General features: G+C 49.2%; 1 protein-coding gene across 1 annotated transcript; it reads left to right on the forward strand.

Annotated features, from left to right (window-relative positions):
* The first annotated feature begins 4 nt into the window (after positions 1-4).
* Positions 5-16,209, forward strand: LOC132421652 (adenylate kinase isoenzyme 1-like). The gene is made up of 4 exons (XM_060006454.1): positions 5-25; positions 1,826-2,072; positions 2,963-3,078; positions 16,012-16,209. Exons 1-4 carry the CDS (start codon positions 5-7, stop codon positions 16,207-16,209), a joined length of 582 nt encoding a protein of 193 aa, XP_059862437.1.
* Positions 16,210-17,841: the final 1,632 nt, after the last annotated feature.

Here is a 17,841-nt window from a genome sequence, read left to right on the forward strand (position 1 = left end):
GCGCATGCGCTACTCCGCTCCGGAAGTGAGTCAGAGGAGGCTGCGTTACCACAGCAACCGAGGCCTTCTTCGCACCCAACTGCTGCGGCACTTACCTGAGCCACTTTCGGGTTCATTTCTTACCCCTAACCCCGGGGGTAACCCTATCGTCTCGCCAAATGATCGGGCCAGGGGCCCTTGGGACGTTGAACCGAGCCAGGAGGGGTCAGGGCCTAGGTGGGGATGGGGCGCGATCACCCCATGGGCTGCTGGCAGGATGGGTCTGTGCAAGTCCAAGCTGCCCCAAATGGGCAGGCCCCTGAGGCCCCAGGAGAAGGGTAATATCGCGGGGGTGGCTGGCTTACTGGGGGGAAGGGAAGGAGACTGTGTAGGGCAGGAAAATACAGGTACCCCACCCCCCCAAGTCCACCCCCCCACGCCCCTCCTCCCCCACCGTGGTAGTCACAGAACTGCGCATGCTCAGGGTCAGTCATTCAGCGATCCAGTTTAGCGGTTGCTGTGCAGGGTTCTGGGCAGTCCACGGTGAATGTGGCAAACCAGCTCCCTGTCCTCTTGGAGATTACAGTGTGGTGGAGACAGTCTCCGCAAATGCTATCTACAACCCAGGAGGAACAGGGCTGCCACAGGGAAAGAGCAGGTGGCCCTGAGGGCTCAGGGAAGAGGGAAGGTTTAAACTAGGAGTTGGCTAAGAAAAAGGGGAGGGAAGCAAGACAACAAAACTGCATCATAGACTACAGCACTCCATAGATGTGTCTGATAGTTACGGACATTCATCTATTCCTCATCCACTACGATATGTCAGAAACCATGCCAACTACTAGAAATATAGGGACGAGAAAGACAGATAGACCCTGTCCTCATGGAGTACAGTCTGGCTGGGGAGACAAGAACAAGTAAACAGGCAGAGTCATTACTGATCGTGGCCATTGCTGGAGGGAATGGGATTCTAAGACTGGGAATGAGGGACTTCCCTGGTGGCGCAGTGGTTAAGAATCTGCCTGCCAATGCAAGGGACACCGGTTCGTGCCCTGGTCCGGGAAGATCCCACATGCCGTGGAGCAACTAAGTCCGTGCGCCACAGCTACTGAGGCTGCGCTCTGGAGCCCGCGAGCCACAACTACTGAGCCCGCGTTCCTAGAGCCCATGCTCCACAACAAAGAGTAGCCACCACAATGAGAAGCCCGCGCACCACAACAAAGAGTAGCCACCCCTCTCTGCAACTAGAGAAAGCCTGCGCACAGCAACAAAGACCCAGCGTAGCCAAAAATAAATAAATAAATTTATTAAAAAAGACTGGGAATGATGGAGTGGGAGGCTCTTTGGGCAGAGCTTAGAGAAGACCTGATGGGTGAGCTGTGTCCTGAAGGGAACTAGGGTAGGGAATTCCAGGGGTGGGGAGCGGTGAGCGGGGGTGGGTACGACAGCAGCAGGGTGATGAGTTCAAGGGACAGCCAATTCCACTGGGCTGGAATGCAGTAAAAGTAGACGGGAAACGGGTGAGACGGGAGGGATGGTCAAGTCCCTGCCCCTCTCTGAGCCTCAGTTTCCTCAGCTGTAAAATGGGATGATGGGGCCGTTGTGACGCTTCAAGGATATGCTGCGTGCAAAGGGCCTGGACTGCTTGGGTTCCCATCCTCATCCACACAACCCGCAGCAGCACTAATGTGCGCCATGCCTGGATATACCACTGGGCGTGGACCCACACCCCCAGATGCCACCCTAGGGCAGAAGTAGTTCTGCCAGCAGACCTGTGTCCGGTGTCACCAAGTACACACACTGAGCTGTGGACACAGTCACCGTGGTGCCCGCTTGCTGGCCCCTACAGGCACCAACCCCTCTCCCTCCTTCCTGCCTGGGCACTGCAGACATCCTCAAGTCCTCCCTGATCATCTTCGTGATGGGCGGCCCAGGCTGCGGCAAAGAGACACAGTGCAAGAACATGGCGAACAAGTACGGCTTCTGCCACATGGGGCTGGGCCAGCTGCTGTGGCAGAAGGCCCAACAAGGCACCCGGCAGGGCCCGAAGATTCATGACGTCATGCTGCAGGGGCTCCTGGTGCCCACAGTGAGAGGTCCCGGGTGCGGGGGCAGAGGGATGAAGGGCATACATCGGGAGGAGCTTCCCGGGAAGGCCCTGTGGGAGCCAAGGGGCCTCAAAGTCTGGGGCCACTGGCTGCTGCTTTGCTGCCCTGAGCCTCTGTGTCCTCAACTGTAAAATGTGAGAGCAGCTGGACCCCCAGCAGAAGGCTGGGGTGTGGGTCAGGTGATGTCGTTCCTATAAAGCGCTTGGCAGAGTTCCTGGCCCTTAAGAAATGCTCAGTAAACTTAGCTAGTATTTATTCCCTTTGTGACCCCGGGCCTGTATGTCAGTGGCCCCTTCTGCCCCCGATTCCTCACTGTAAGATGGAGGTCACCCCAGTTCCTCTTGACAGTGATGAGCAAACGAGCCCAGCAAGCCTGGCATGTGGCAGACACCCGCCCAGAGGACCGTGGCCGAGCCCCGTTCTCAGAAGTGCTTCCAGGGCTTCCCTGGTGGCGCAGTGGTTAAGAATCCGCCTGCCAATGCACGGGACACGGGTTCAAGCCCTGGTCCGGGAAGATCCCACATGCTGCAGAGCAGCTAAGCCCGTGCGCCACAACTACTGAGCCTGTGCTTAAGGGCCAGCGAGCCACAACTACTGAAGCCCGCACGCCTAGAGCCCGTGCTCCGCAACAAGAGAAGCCACTGCAATGAGAAGCCCGCGCACCACAACGAAGAGTAGCCCCCGCTCCCCGCAACTAGAGAAAGCCCGCGCGCAGCAACGAAGACCCAACACAGCCAAAAATAAATAAAAATTTTTAAAAAAAGTGCTTCCAGAGACCCCAGCAGTGGGTGTTCCCCCAAATACACCAGAACTTGCCAAGGTGACCTTGCAGGTGAGGGGCCCTGAGCCCCGAATGCAGCCTCCCCTTCCCTCCCCAGGGTGTCATATCCTTGATATGATCAGTGACCACATGCTGTCCTGCCTGGACAGCCGGGGCTTCCTCATTGACGGCTTCCCCCGGGAGCTGAGGCAAGCCAAGGAGTTTGAGCACATTGTGAGTGACCCCAACACCTGCGAGGGTGCGAAGCCGGGTCTCCTCCCCACCTTGGATGGAGATCTGAAGGGGCAAGACCCCGGGGGAGAGGAGTTGTTGACAGGGAAATGGAGTTTTGCGTTATCTAGGGGACAGTGAGGAGATTGTTGGAAGCATCTAGAACCCGGGTGAAGAGCTGGTGAGTTCTCCGAGGGTGGGGACAAAGTCATTTTGTTTGGTTTGGGTTTGGTGTTTTTGGCTGCACCGCACAGCATGCGGGATCTTAGTTCTCCAACCAGGGATCGAACTTGTGCCCCCTGCAGTGGAAGCGCAGAGTCCTAACCACTGGACCGCCGGGGAAGTCGTGGACAAAGTCATTTTAACATCTCCCCGCACAGTCCCTGGCGCCCGGTAAACAAACTATTTGCCCACTGAGTGGCAGGTGGATTTAGCATCATTTCTGAGCCGTAAAGATGGAATGTAACTCTCCGTTCATCTATTTATTTAACCTCCTGTGCCCGAAATAGTTCTTGAGGACAAGCTAAGTCCTCTGGACTTCACCAGACACATGGGGTCCCTGCTGTTAGGATGCAGCAGACAGGGACCAGCAACACGTTCCGTACAAAACACATTTCTGGTAGCGGTAAGTGCAGCGAAGAACAGGACACAGAATGGCATCTGGAGACGTGCGAGTGGGCTACTTCAGTTTGGGGGGTCCAGGGGGGACCCCTGTGCAGAGCTGAGCGGTGGAGCCAGCCAGACGCGCAAGACCAACATCATGAAAAGTCATCCATCCGGACACCTGAGTAGGAAGAGAGAAACTGCGGCAGGCTGGGGGCCTCCGGGCTTTCCTGGGACTTGCTGGACGCCAGCAGAAACACATTCAGGCACGGGGGAGGGAATCAGACAAAGGTCGTGGCGTAGCGGGGCGCCGACAGGGGCTGGGAGGGGCCGTCGGTGGGGCCCCGCCCTCTGTGCGCACCTCCACTAAAGCAATTCTGTCGGGCTCCCTGGGACGAAGGTAAACGGCAAATACTGGGCTCCCTCTCCTGGTCTGGGAGCCGGGCGGGCAAAGACCAGGCTAATGACTGGCTCAGTGCCAGGCCAGCGCCTGGCCTAAAGTAGGCACCCAGTCACCCATGCCAGCTGGATGGGCTCCCCAAGTGGCTGCAAAGCATCAGGGCAGAGGCTACAAACTCCTGGCGCTCGGGCCCCATGGAATCCACCGATATGTTCAGTTTGGACTCTTCGGCGTTTGACACTTTTTTTGTTTTAAATTTCAAAAATCCAGAGATGCCACATCAAAACTCCCAGCTTCTGTTGAAAAACATCTGACTTGGCAACACAGGGGCCTGCACATCCCCATGGCAACAGCAGTGTGAACTCCTCCAGAGCTTTTTACCAGCCCGGAGCTGGTCTCGACCCTCTGCACAGATGAACTCTGATCTTCTGGAACGTTCCAGGCGCCCGCACAGTCAGCACCCTGCTTTTTTCACTGAGGGATCCGGGAGCTTGCCCGGGTCACACCATTTAGGTGGCCAAGCCAGGATAGAGGCCACGATTTTCACCATGTGGACGGGATGTGCCCTCTGTGCCCTCCGCCATCCCCCCTATACCCACCCTCTCCCTCTCCTTCACAGAGGCCCATTTAGGGTCCTGCTTGCATGGTGGCTTCACACTAAGAGGAACAGGAGACATGCTTTTCTTTGGTAACTGTGTGGCTCTCAGAAGTGACAAAATGAAGATAAATGGGGCTCTGGCTTAAAAGAGTGTTTTTTGTTTTTTTTGGCCACTCTGTGCAGCTTATGGGATTTTAGTTCCCCAACCAGGGATCGAACCCGGGCCCTCAGCAGTGAAAGCGCAGTCTTAACCACTGGACCTCCAGGGAAGTCCCACATGATCATGGTTTGGCCACACTTACTTTATCGGTGCCAAACGTCAAGATTGCCAATTATGTGTTCTGAAGCCCATCCCGAATCCCATTATGAGCGTTTCCTCACCCAACAGCATCTCAGATGATTAATGTGAATCCCTTGAGACTACCCGATGCCCCCATCCACAGCTGCATTTCCCCCACAGCTGAAAAATGTCTCTTTGATTCCCAGCTGGTCAGAGTTATGAGTAAAACGAGGTCCTCACGGGGCGTCTCCTACTCCAAGGCGGACAGTCCTCCCTCCCTGCTTCCCTCCTGCCCTTGACTCGTTGAAGACTCTGGGTCATTTGTCTTGTACAAACTCTCATCCTTGGGACTGTCCCACAGGCATTATTTGTCTCCTTCCATTCCTCATTGGCGCTGTACACTGAAAGTTAACGACAGGCGTTCTTACAATAGATTCAGGTTCCATCCATTTTGTGCTTTTTTTTAATACAGCAGGTTCTTATTAGTTATCTATTTTATACATATTAGTGTATATACGTCAATCCCATGTGCTTTTCTTTTTAATCCATGAATATTCTAGTATATATTTCCTAAAAGATAAAGACTTTTGTAAAATGGTATCACGCTTCTGTTATTACACCTTAATATCCTTCGTGTCATCAAATAACCAATCATTATGCAAATTCCCGTGAACACCTCAAAATCTTTTTCTTTTCACATCTTGTTTTAATCGGGATTTAAGTAAGGTTGGCCCAATGCGATGGGTTGCTTTGTCTCTGTCCTTTTCATCTACAGGCAGACCTCAGTTTGACGCTCTTTGCTTTATTACATTTTTTCACAGATCGAAGGTCTGTGGCAACCCTGCGTTGGGCAAGTCTATCGGCACCATTTTCACAACAACTTTTGCTCAGTTCGTATCTCTGTGTCACGTTTTGGTAATTCTCGCAATATTTCAAACTTTTTCATAATGATTATATTTGTTATGATGAGCTGTGATCAGTGATCTTTGATGTTACTATTGTAGTAATTGCTTTGGGGTGCCGTGAACTGCACCCATATAAGACGGCGAACTTAATCAATGAACGTTGTGTGTGTTCTGACTGCTCCACTGACCGGCTGTTCCCCCATCTCTCTCCCTCTCCTCTGGTCTCCCTATTCCCTGAGACACAACAGTATTGAAATCAGATCGGTTAGTAACCTTACAACGGCCTCCAAGTGTTCAAGTGAAGGGAAGAGTTGTATGTCCTTTACTTTAAATCAAAAGCTAGAAATGATGAAGCTTGGTGAGGAAGGCATGTCAAAGGCTGAGATAAGCTGAAAGCTGGGTCTCTCGTGCCGAACAGTTAGCCAAGTTGTGAATGCAAAGAACAAGTCCTTGAAGGAGGTTAAGAATGCTACTCCAGTGAATACGTGAATGATACGAAGGTGAAACAGCCTCATTGCTAATATGGAGGAAGTTTTCGTGGTCTGGATAGAAGATCAAACCAGCCAGAACATTCCGTTAAGTCAAAGCCTCATCCAGCGCAAGGCCCTAACTCTCTTCAGTCCTTTGAAGGCTGAGAGAGGTGAGGAAGCTGCAGAAGAAAAGTGTGAGGCCAGCCGAGCTGTGTTCATGAGGTTTAAGGAAAGAAGCCGTTTCCATGACATCAAAGTGCAAGGGGAAGCAGCAAGTGCTGGTGTAGAAGCTGCAGCAAGTTCTCCAGGAGATCTAGTTAAGACCATTCAGGAAGGTGGCTACACTAAGCAGATGTTCAGTGTGGGTAAAACAGCCTTCTATTATTGGAAGAAGATGTCATCTAGGACTTTCATAGCTAGACAGGCGAGGTCAATGCCTGGCTTCCAAGCTTCAAAGGTCAGGCTGGCTCTCTTGTTAGGGATGTCAGCTAACAAGATGCAGCTGGTGACTTTCAGTGGAAGCCAATGCTCATTTACCATTCCCCAAATCCTAGGGCCCTTTAGAATTATGCCCAATCTACTCTACCTGTGCTCTGTAAATAGAACAACAAAGCCTGGATGACAGCACATCTGCTGACAACATGGTTTACTGAGTATTTTAAGCCCACTGTTGAGACCTACTGCTGAGAAAAAAAGGTTCCTTTCAAAATATTACTGCTCGTTGACAATACACCTGGTCACCCAAGAGCTCTGATGGCGATGGTCAAGGAGATTCCTGTTGTTTCCATGCCTGCTAACATAACATCCATTTTGCAGCCCATGGATCAAGGAATCCTTTCAACTTTCAAGTCTCATTCTTTAAGAAACACATTTTGTAAGGCTATAGCTGCCATAGATAGTGATTCCTCTGAAGTCAGTTGGAAACATTCTGGAAAGGATTCACCATTCTACATGCCATTAAGAACATTCATGAGGACTTCCCTGGTGGTCCAGTGGTTAAGACTCCATGCTTCCACTGCAGGGGGCATGGGTTCGATCCGCGGTTGGGGAAGTTCCACATACCTCAAGACACAGCCAAAAAAGAAAAGAAAAGAAAAGAAAATTCATGATTTGTGGGAAGAGGTCAAATATCAACACTAACAGGAATTTGGGAGAAGTTGATTCCAACCCTCATGGATGACTTTGAGGGGTTCAAAACTTCAGTGGAGGAAGTCACTGCAGATGCTGTGGAAACAGCAAGAGAACTAGAATTAGAAGTGGAGTCTGAAGATGGGACAACTGCTGAAATCTCAGGATAAAACTTTCACAGGTGAGGAGTTGCTTCTTATGGATGAGCAAAGAGAGTGGTTTCTGGAGATGGAAGCTACCCCTGGTGAAGACGCTGTGACGATTGTTGCAATGACAACAAAGGATTTAGGATATGACAGAAACTTAGTTGATAAAGCAGCGGCAGGGTTTGAGGGGATTGACTTCAGTTTTGAAAGAAGTTCTGCTGCAGGTAAAATGCTATCAAATAGCACAGCACGCTACAGAGAAATGGTTCATAAAAGGAAGGGTCAGGGGCTTCCCTGGTGGCGCAGTGGTTGGGAGTCTGCCTGCCGATGCAGGGGACCCGGGTTCGTGCCCCGGTCCGGGAAGATCCCCCATGCCGCGGAGCGGCTGGGCCCGTGAGCCATGGCCGCTGAGCCTGCGCGTCCGGAGCCTGTTGCTCCGCAACGGGAGAGGCCACAATAGTGAGAGGCCCGCGTACCGCAAAAAAAAAAGGAAGAGTCAATTGATGCAGCAGAGTTCACTGTTGTCTTATTTTAAGAAATCGCGGCAGCCACCCCAGCCGTCAGCAACCATCACCCTGATCAGTCAGCAGCCATAGAGGCCAGACCCTCCACCAGCAAAAAGATTACGACTCGCTGAAGGCGCAATGATTAGCATTTTTTAGCAAGAACGTATTTTTAAATGAAGGTATGTACATTTTTAAGACATGATGCTATGGCACACCTAACAGACTACAGCGTAGTGTAAACGTGCTTCATACTCCTTCCATCCCTCTTATTTTTTTAAACTTATTTTCAAAAATATTGATTAATAGACTACAGTGTAGCGTAAACGTGCTTTATGCTCCTTCCATCTGTCTATTTTTAAAACCTATTTTCAAAAATAAATTTTATTTATTTGTTTGTTTGGCTGTGTCAGGTCTTAGCTGCAGCATGTGGGATCTTTTTCTTTAGTTGTGGCAGGCGTGCAGGATCTAGTTCCCTGACCAGGGTTGGAAGCTGGGTCCCCTGCAATGGGAGCGTGGAATCTCAACCGCTGGACCACCAGGGAAGTCCCGTCTCTTTTTATTTATTGAAGAAACCTAGTCTTTGGTTCTCTTTATTTTGCACAGCAGGGATTTTGCTGATTGCAGAGTGTTTTTTTGTTTTCTTATCATGCTCCCCTCTCCTCTATGTGGCCTGTGAATTGGTAGCATGTCTAGAGTCTGGCTCGGAACTTAGATTCCATTTTTTCAAGTGCGCTTCATAGGTGGTGATGTGAACTCCTATCGGATAGCACACAATGTTTAGTTGTCTCTTTGCCATAGTTGGTTTTTTTCCATGTGTTTCAATGTGTTATTTAAGAGGACCCAGGTGTTTGAATGTTCACCAGGGCCCAGGCAGTGAACTTGGGAAAGTGGGGAAAACAGAATGCGTGTTGTGCTTGCAGTTCTTTTCTGTCCAATTCAGTGTGAGTTTGGTGTAGAGCACTGTGGTTCAATACCTTGCTTGTACTGCATCATTCAGGAAGGAGGCTCCTTCATGCCCGGTTGCCCTGCTCTTAGTAAGTGATCTGTTATGGGCTGAACTGTGTCCCCCGCCCCCAAATCCATATGTTGAGGCCCTAACTCCCAGGACCTCAGAATGTGACTGGATTTGGAGATGGGTCTTTAAAGAGGTGATTACATTAAAAGGTCCTCAAGATCAGTCCTAACCCAATATGACTGGTGTCCTTATAAGAAGAGGAGATTAGGACACAGACAAAGGAGTGACTGTGTGAGGACACAGGGAGAAAACGGCCATCTACAAGCCAAGGAGAGGCGGCCGGAGGAATCCACCCTGCCAGCACCTCCATCTCAGATGTCCAATCTCCAGGACTGTGAGGACATGGAATTTCTGTGGTTGGAGTCACCTGGTCTCTGGTCCTTGGTGTGGCAGCCCTCACAAACTGGTACAGGGTCAGCTAGGCGCTGCTGTAACATGTCCTGTCGGCCTCTTATCTTACAGTTTCATTCGTTGTTGGCATCAATTAATTCATATTCTGAATCAATTCGAAAGCTGTACGTTTCTCTTTTAGTCATTTTCCCCCCACGTCAATTAGCTGGAATTCTTCCCTAAAGAAGAAATGTCCTTCCTCAACCAGGGCTGTCTGGTTATCCTGAAATATAGTTCCTACCAGACAGGTGGGATACATGCTTATCTTCTCCCCTACCAGGGCCCATTTTCAGACTGAGGTTGGGTGTACTACTCATTTCCGATGGTGACCGTGAGGTTCGTTATTTGGTCTTCCTTCGTTTTGTTCTCTCTCATCCTTACCAACTCAAGCATCTCTGTGTATTTAAAGTGCTTCAATTAGTCTTTGTAAAAAATTTTTTATTGAAGTATAGTTGATTTAAAATGTTGTGTTAGTTTCAGGTGTACAGCAAAGTGATTCAGTTATACCCATACATATATTCATTTTTTTTCAGATTCTTCTCTCATATAGGTTATCACAGAATATTGAGTAGAGTTCCCTGTGCTACACGGTAGGTGCTTGTTGGTTATCTATCTTATATATAGTAGTGTGTGTGTGTTCATCCCAAGCTCCTGATTTATCCCTCCCTGCCACATTTCCCCTTTGGTACCATAAGTTTGTTTTCGACATCTGTAAGTCTGTTTCTGTTTTGTAAGCAAGTTCATTTGTGTCATTTTTAAAAAATTAGATTCCACATATGAGTGGTATCATATATTTGTCTTTCTCTGTCTGACTTATTTCACTTAGTATGATAATCTCTAGATCCATCCATGTTGCTGCAAATGGCATTATTTTGTTCTTTTTTATGGCTGAGTAATATTCTATTGTGTATATATATAGGTACCACATTGTCTTTCTTTTTTTTTTTTTTTGCGGTACGCGGGCCTCTCACTGTTGTGGCCTCTCCCGTTGTGGAGCACAGGCTCTGGACACGCAGGCTCAGCGGCCATGGCTCACGGGCCCAGCCGCTCCGCGGCATGTGGGATCTTCCAGGACCGGGGCACGAACCCGCATCCCCTGCATCAGCAGGCAGACTCTCAACCACTGCGCCACCAGGGAAGCCCCACATTTTCTTCATCTATTCCTCTGTTGATGGACACTTAGGTTGCTTCCATGTCTTGGTTGCTATGTAACAGTCCTGCTATGAACATTGGGGTGCATTTATCAGAGTTTTCTCCAGGTATATGCCCAGGAGTGGGATTGCTAGATCATATGGTAGTTCTATTTTTAGTTTTTTAAGGAACCTCCATACTGTTTTCCATACCGGCTGCACCAATTTACGTTCCCACTAATGGTGTAGGAGGGTTCATTTTTCTCCATACCTTCTCTAGCATTTATTGTTTGTAGTCTTTTTTTTTTAATGTATTAAGCCCTTTAAAAAATATATTTATTTATTTTTGGCTGTGCTGGGTCTTTGTTTCTGTGCGAGGGCTTTCTCTAGTTGCGGCAAGCAGGGGCCACTCTTCATCGCGGTGTGCAGGCCTCTCACTATCGTGGCCTCTCTTGTTGCCGAGCACAGGCTCCAGACGCGCAGGCTCAGTAGTTGTGGCTCACGGGCCCAGCTGCTCCGCGGCATGTGGGATCTTCCCAGACCAGGGCTCGAACCCATGTCCCCTGCTTTGGCAGGCATATTCTCAACCACTGCGCCACCAGGGAAGCCCCATGTAGTCTTTCTGATGATGGCGATAATCACTCTTTTTTTGTAATAGATTTATTTATTGATTGATTGATTGATTGCTGCATTGGGTCTTCATTGCTGCACCCAGGCTTTCTCTAGTTGTGGTGAGCGGGGGATACTCTTCATTGCGGTACACGGGCTTCTCATTTCAGTGGCTTCTCTTGTTGTGGAGCACAGGCTCTAGACATGTGGGCTTCAGTAGTTGTGGCACGCGGGCTTAGTAGCTGTGGCTCATGGGCTCTAGAGCGCAGGCTCAGTAGTTGTGGCGCATGGCTTAGTTGCTCCGTGGCATGTGGGATCTTCCTGGACCAGGGCTCGAACCCATGTCCTCTGCGTTGGCAGGCAGATTCTTAACCACTGTGCCATCAGGGAAGCCCCAGTCTTCTTTTTTGTTGTTGCTCAAGCTGTCCCATCTCTGGCCAAAAGTAGCCCTCTCACATTGCATAGCATCCTCTGGACACAGCCCCATTTCACACTCACCCTCTTGCTTTCTTACTGCACAAGACTTCACACCCGCCCCCCGCCCCTTCACATTTCCGGTCCAGCTCTGGAATCGGCCATTTCTCCATGAAGGCCCTTTTTCAGTGGTGTCCCATCTGGGTGCCAGGGGTACTCATTGCTGCCGGGTGGTCATCATTTCCAGGCCTTTCCAGTGGACAGAGCTAGGAAACACAGACTTTTGAAAGGAAAAAAAAAATCACAAGTTCTACTGTTATTTCCAGCTCACACTTAATGTCACAGTGTTTTACTTCTCTTTTCCCTAAAAAATCTGGTTCCTAAAACCACTGACATTGTCATTTGCATTATTCCATTAGATGTAAAATAGTTTCCAAATAACATACCGATTTTAACTACTGAGAATAAAACTACCAAAGGAAGATCTGTTTGCAGCTCTGGTTTTCCTTTACAATAGGTCCCACTGTGGACATACCACAAAAACACTGGGTCCCTTGAGATAATTATTTTCTGTGTGTAGTTGCAGCGTGACATTGACACATGGGTTCGTTCATTTCACCTTGGCTTTCGATGTTTAGGGATTGCTTTTTTTTAAATTAATTAATTAATTGTGGCTATGTTGGGTCTTCGTTGCTGCGCGCGGGCTTTCTCTAGTAGTGGTGAGTGGGGGGCTACTCTTCGTTGCGGTGCGCGGGCTTCTCATCGTGGTGGCTTCTCTTGTTGCAGAGCACTGGCTATAGGTGCGCGGGCTTCAGTAGTTGCAGCACGCAGGCTCAGTAGCTGTGGCGCACGGGCTTAGTTGCTCCACGGCAATGTGGGATCTTCCTGGAGCAGGGATCGAACCCATGTACCCTGCACTGGCAGGTGAATTCTTAAACACTGCGCCACCAGGGAAGTCCCGGGGATTGCTTTTTTAAATTAAAAATTTGAATTTGCACCACATGTAATGATTCCAAAGTCAAAGTCACATAAAAAGGTAGATCCACCCCCACCCCAAACTGTGCTCTCCTTTCCCTGCAGGCAACCGTTTTAATTTTTGGATTGTCCTTTTTGCAAATATAAACCGTGTGCGTGCTTGTGTGTGTCCCTCTGCACACAGAAAGTAGCATTCCACATATAGCAGGCTTCCTTTTTTTAATGTTCAGATATACCCTGAAGATGTCACATCAGTGTCAAGAAGTCCTCCTCTTCCTTGCCCCATTTTACAACCAGAATTCCGCTGTGTGGCAGCGCCACTGTTTACTCCTCTGACGGCCCACAGACAGCAAGCCGTTCACAATCTTTTCCCACTATCAACGATGCCCCACTCAATCACCTTCATGTAGCGCTTATTTTTGCTAGCGTCTTTAGGATGGGTTCTCAGGAGTGGAATTGCGGGGTTGAAGAGAAATGTGTCAATAATTTTGATTGATGGCATCACTCTCCTCTTTGTTCCGCATTGCCACTAGCCATTTGTCAACCTGCTTAGGTGTGAAATGGTATTTCGGTGGTTTTAAATGGGCATTTCTCTTATGATGAATGAGGTTGGGCATCTTTTCCAAAGTTCTAGGGCCATTTTCACTTCTTCTTTGGTGCAGTCTTTACATCTTTTGCTCCCTTTTTCTCCCCCCTAGTGGACTGTTGGTCTTTTTCTTCTTGATTTTTAGAAACTCTTTGTATATTAGCTGTTTGTGATATGGTTTGCAAATTTTCCCCCCAGTTCAGTTTGTCAATTTTTTTTTGACCTTGATTTATTGTGCCTTTTTTTTTTTTTTTCTTTTTTGCCACGTGGCACAGCTTGTGAGATCTTAGTTCTCTGACCAGGGATTTAACCCAGGGCCATGGCAGTGAAAGCTCTGAGTCCTAACCTCTGGACTGCCAGGGACTCCCTATTGTGCCTCTTTCACATGCAGAAATTATTTTTAAAACTTTCATCCAACTTATCAATATTTTCTGTTATTTCTCCTGAATTTTGAGACATCATGGTTGTTGTTTTTCTCAATCCCAGGTTATAAGGTAATTAATTCATCCATGGTTTCTTTAGTACTTGTATAGTTTTATTTCTTACATTTATGTCTGTGATCCATTGGAACACATCCTAGTTGGGGAAATTTGGTAAGGATTCCAAATGGTGAATACAGTTGTCCCCACACCATTTATTTAAAAGTCTGTCCTTTCTCCATTGACTTGAGGTGGCACCCCAGCCACATACCAACTTTCCATATTCACCCGAGTCTGGACTTGCCATTCTGTTCCAGGGGTCTGTCTGTCCACCTGTGCACTGGTTTAAGGATGGCGGCTTTACCATGTTTTGATATCTGGTAGGTTGGATGCCCCCATCCCCACCTCCAACGCCCATTGCTTTTCTTTGCCTTGTTTTTCCTGGATAGTCCTGCTTATTTTTGTAGACGAATGTTAGAATCAATCCATCTCCACTAAAAAAAATCACATTTGGATCACATCAAGATTATAAACTCATTTAGAAACATCCTGACTGCTTTGTAACCTTGAGTCTTCCTACCCAAGAACATGTATCTCTTCCTTTTGTTCCAGTCTCCTTTTGAGTCACTTAGGAATATTTTACCTAAGTTTTCCTTAAAGATCTTCCTTTAAAGGCAGTGCACAGTTTTGGGAAAAGTTTTGCCTGAGTGTTTTATACATATATTTTTTTTGTTGCTTGTAATGTTACTGTAAACGGGGCCTTCTTTCTTATTTCTAACTGGTGATTTTCATATACGTGTAGGCTTCTGTATGTTAATACTACATCCGGTTACTTTATCAAATTCTCTGAAGTCTGTACTAGTTTGTTGATTTTCGTGAGTTTTCCAGAAATAGAATCACACCATCTGCAAACAGACATGATTTTATCTCCTCCTTTCCAATTCGGATTTCTCCCATTGTTTTCTTTTATCTCGTTGCTTTAGCTAATCCTCTCATATCTTACTAAGTCATAACGTCAAGAGTGAGCAATTATTTTTAAATTAATTAATTAATTAATTTTTGGCTGCACTGGGTCTTCATTGCTGCATGCAGACTTTCTCTAGTTGCGGCGAGTGGGGGCTATTCTTCGTTGTGGTGCACGGGCTTCTTTTTGCGGTGGCTTCTCTTGTTGCGGAGCAGGGCTCTAGTTACGTGGGCTTCAGTAGTTGTGGCTCACAGGCTCTAGAGCACAGGCTCAGTAGTTGTGGTGCACGGGCTTAGTTGTTCCACAGCATGTGGGATCTTCCCAGACAAGGGCTCAAACCCATGTCCCCTGCATTGGCGGGTGGATTCTTAACCACTGTGCCGCCAGGCAAATAAGAGTGGGCAATTTTATCTTATTCCCAACTTCAGCAGGAGAGCAAGTTTCCATTAAATAAGATGCTGGCTGAGGATATATTTACCAATTTCGAGTGTTGTGTTGTTTTTTTTTCAAATCACGAATGCGTGAATTTTGTCTTTTAAATTGTTCTGTGTTTCTGAGAATTCTCATATGACTTTTTCTTTACTTAAGGTATTAACACAACTGTATCGAACCATCCTTGCTTTCCTGGAGTGAATCCCACTTGGTTGTGTTTTTGTTTTAAAGTGCTGACAGATTCTATTTTGCAAGGAAATTCTGGAGGAAGTAGGAGGAGATGGGGCTCACAGTGGGCGGCCTCGGAGACCCAGGGAGGTCTCCCTGCAGTGGGAGGCAGCGCAGTGGTGAGCTGGCAACTCTTGTACTTTCCCCAATGAAAGTGTCTAGGCAAGAGGAAGGCAAGGAGAAACTGCTTAAATCCATCTTAAAAGGGATATTTCAATCTAAATACCCATCGAGGAACCAGTTAAGTAAACCATAACACATCCACACAACAGCATACTATATAGTGATTAAAAAGGATCGGGAACTTCCTCGTGTGCCAATGGGCAACCACCTCCAGCTTACTAAGTGAATAAAATCAAGGGCAAATCAATGTCTTTGCCATCTGTATGAAAAAGGAGGAAAAAGAACATCAGAACCAGATCTGCCTGGCAAGTGCGTAAAATACTTCCGGAAGGAGACGCAAGAAATAGAGAACTTGGTTGCTTCCAGGGAGGGTGAAACTGGGTGCCTGGGAACAGCAAGGAGACTCTTCGCCCTTTCCCAGTGGTGTTGTTTTGCCCTACCTGTCCAAAACATAAACACATAAAAACTTGGAACTCCAAAAGTAAAACGGACCCAGGGGCCTGGTTATTCTTTACTGGGCCGCACCACCCTAGATTCCTATCTCTGGGGCGGGGGTGCACAGGGGGCCAGTGCGCCCTGCCTCTTCCTCACCCAGCCCCCTTCACGGGTGCCTAGGTGGGCCAGGCCCCCAGCTTCGTCATCGTGTTTGACTGCTCCATGGAGGCAATGGTCCGGAGAGCGCTGCACCGGGGCCAGGTGGAGTGCCGGGCCTCTGACTGCAAGTCGGCCATCTGCCAGCGCCTGGAGATGCATTACACCCTGTGTGAGCCCACCCTGGCCTTTTACCAGCAGAAGAACCTGCTCCGAAACTAAGTACTCCCTGCTTGCTGCTCACTCCCCTGGCCCTCCAGGGGAGCAAGTCCAGCTGAAACAGCACAGGGGTTATACTGCAGCCCTGAATCCCAGAACTCTGAGCCTCAGTTTCCCCAGCATGTACACTGGAGAGTTCCATTTCTTCCATTAGGCAGAATGGGTGCAGGCTGTGGCCTCCCAGGTATGACACGGAAGGTCTAAACAGAATGGCTCCAAAACTGCAAAATTAAACACACACACACACACACACACACACACACACACACACACACACACACACACACACACACACACACACACACACACACACACACACACACACACACACACACACACACACACGTTAAGATTAGGACAACTGGTCAACCACAGCTCAAATCAAAGCCAGCCATGTGTTTTCAAGGTAGAAAGCAGGGATATCTTAATCCTAAAGTGACCCATGCAACTCCTGTACTTTCACTGCTGTGAGGACAGAGAACTCTGGTGTCATTCCTGTTCCCCTCCCGCAACCAAAGGTAAGAGCAAGAGAGAAACTAGCCTCAACCACCAAGGATGGGATGGGAAGGGGGTGAGCTAGCCTGGCACAACCCTGGTCCTATGGCCTGTTCCCAGGGACAGCATCCCACACAGTTTGTGCCCAGCTGTTAGTAACGCATAGCCTTGCAAGGCAGCCCTCCTGACCATTTCCGTCTCCTCATCCACACGGCCCTGGGGTGCACCTCTCAGTCCTTTACCAGCAACTGAAAGGGGCCTGCGAACCTGTCACCCCCTCCGTCAGGGGGTGGAGGGCAGTGACCCTGCGATACTCAGAACTGACCCCCCTTTGCTCCCCTTCTCTAGATCTTGGCAGAAGCAGCTCCAGAAAACATTTTTGCCAAGTGCTGCTCTGTCATCAAGTCTACAGTGAGTCAGGAGAGGGCCGGGGGCTCCGACTTTCCCCTTGCCCCAGAGCTCAGAGAGGGTGCACTGGCCTGAAGTGAGACGCCTGGTGAGGGGAGCCTGGGGTTCCAATCTAAGCTGACTCCCCCACGTGACCCCAAATCGACAACCTCCCTCTTTCCTAGTCCCACTGCCCCACAGGTGGTCTGACTGGGGGCCACCAAGGGGCACTCCTGCTAGGACAGGTCCCTAATTAATCTGGAAGGTCATGGGGGCCATGAGCAGCCCCACCTGGAGGCGGCAGCTGTTGCTGCTCCTGCTACTGAAGCCTGCGGGCCCAGACATCCAGATTCTGAGTGTGACTGCCGAGCTTCTCAGTGCTGGGATTTCAACCCTAAATCCCAGAGGAACACCCCAGGCAAACAGCATGCCTCCGCACACTCACCCCTGGGCCCAGCAGCTCAAGTGGCCTCTCAGACCACCGTCCCATCTCCTGTCCTCGTCCTTAGACTGCCACAAACCACTGGAAAGGACGCCCTTCCTTTCAACAGGCCAGGTTTCCACCTCAGGGCTCGCTAGCAAACAGGCCACAGCTAGACATGCCATCAGGGCCAGGCCGAGTCCCGCAAGGCACGGCCGGCCATGGGTTTGCTGTGGTGGCAGGCTGTATCCATGGGAACACCTGTCCCTGGGGACCCTCCTGGGGGCCTTGCTCCCCACGTTCCCAGAGGCTGGAACGCTGGGGGAGGACTG

The sequence above is a fragment of the Delphinus delphis genome, chromosome 3, assembly GCF_949987515.2.
Source record: "Delphinus delphis chromosome 3, mDelDel1.2, whole genome shotgun sequence".
Lineage (NCBI taxonomy): Eukaryota > Metazoa > Chordata > Mammalia > Artiodactyla > Delphinidae > Delphinus > Delphinus delphis.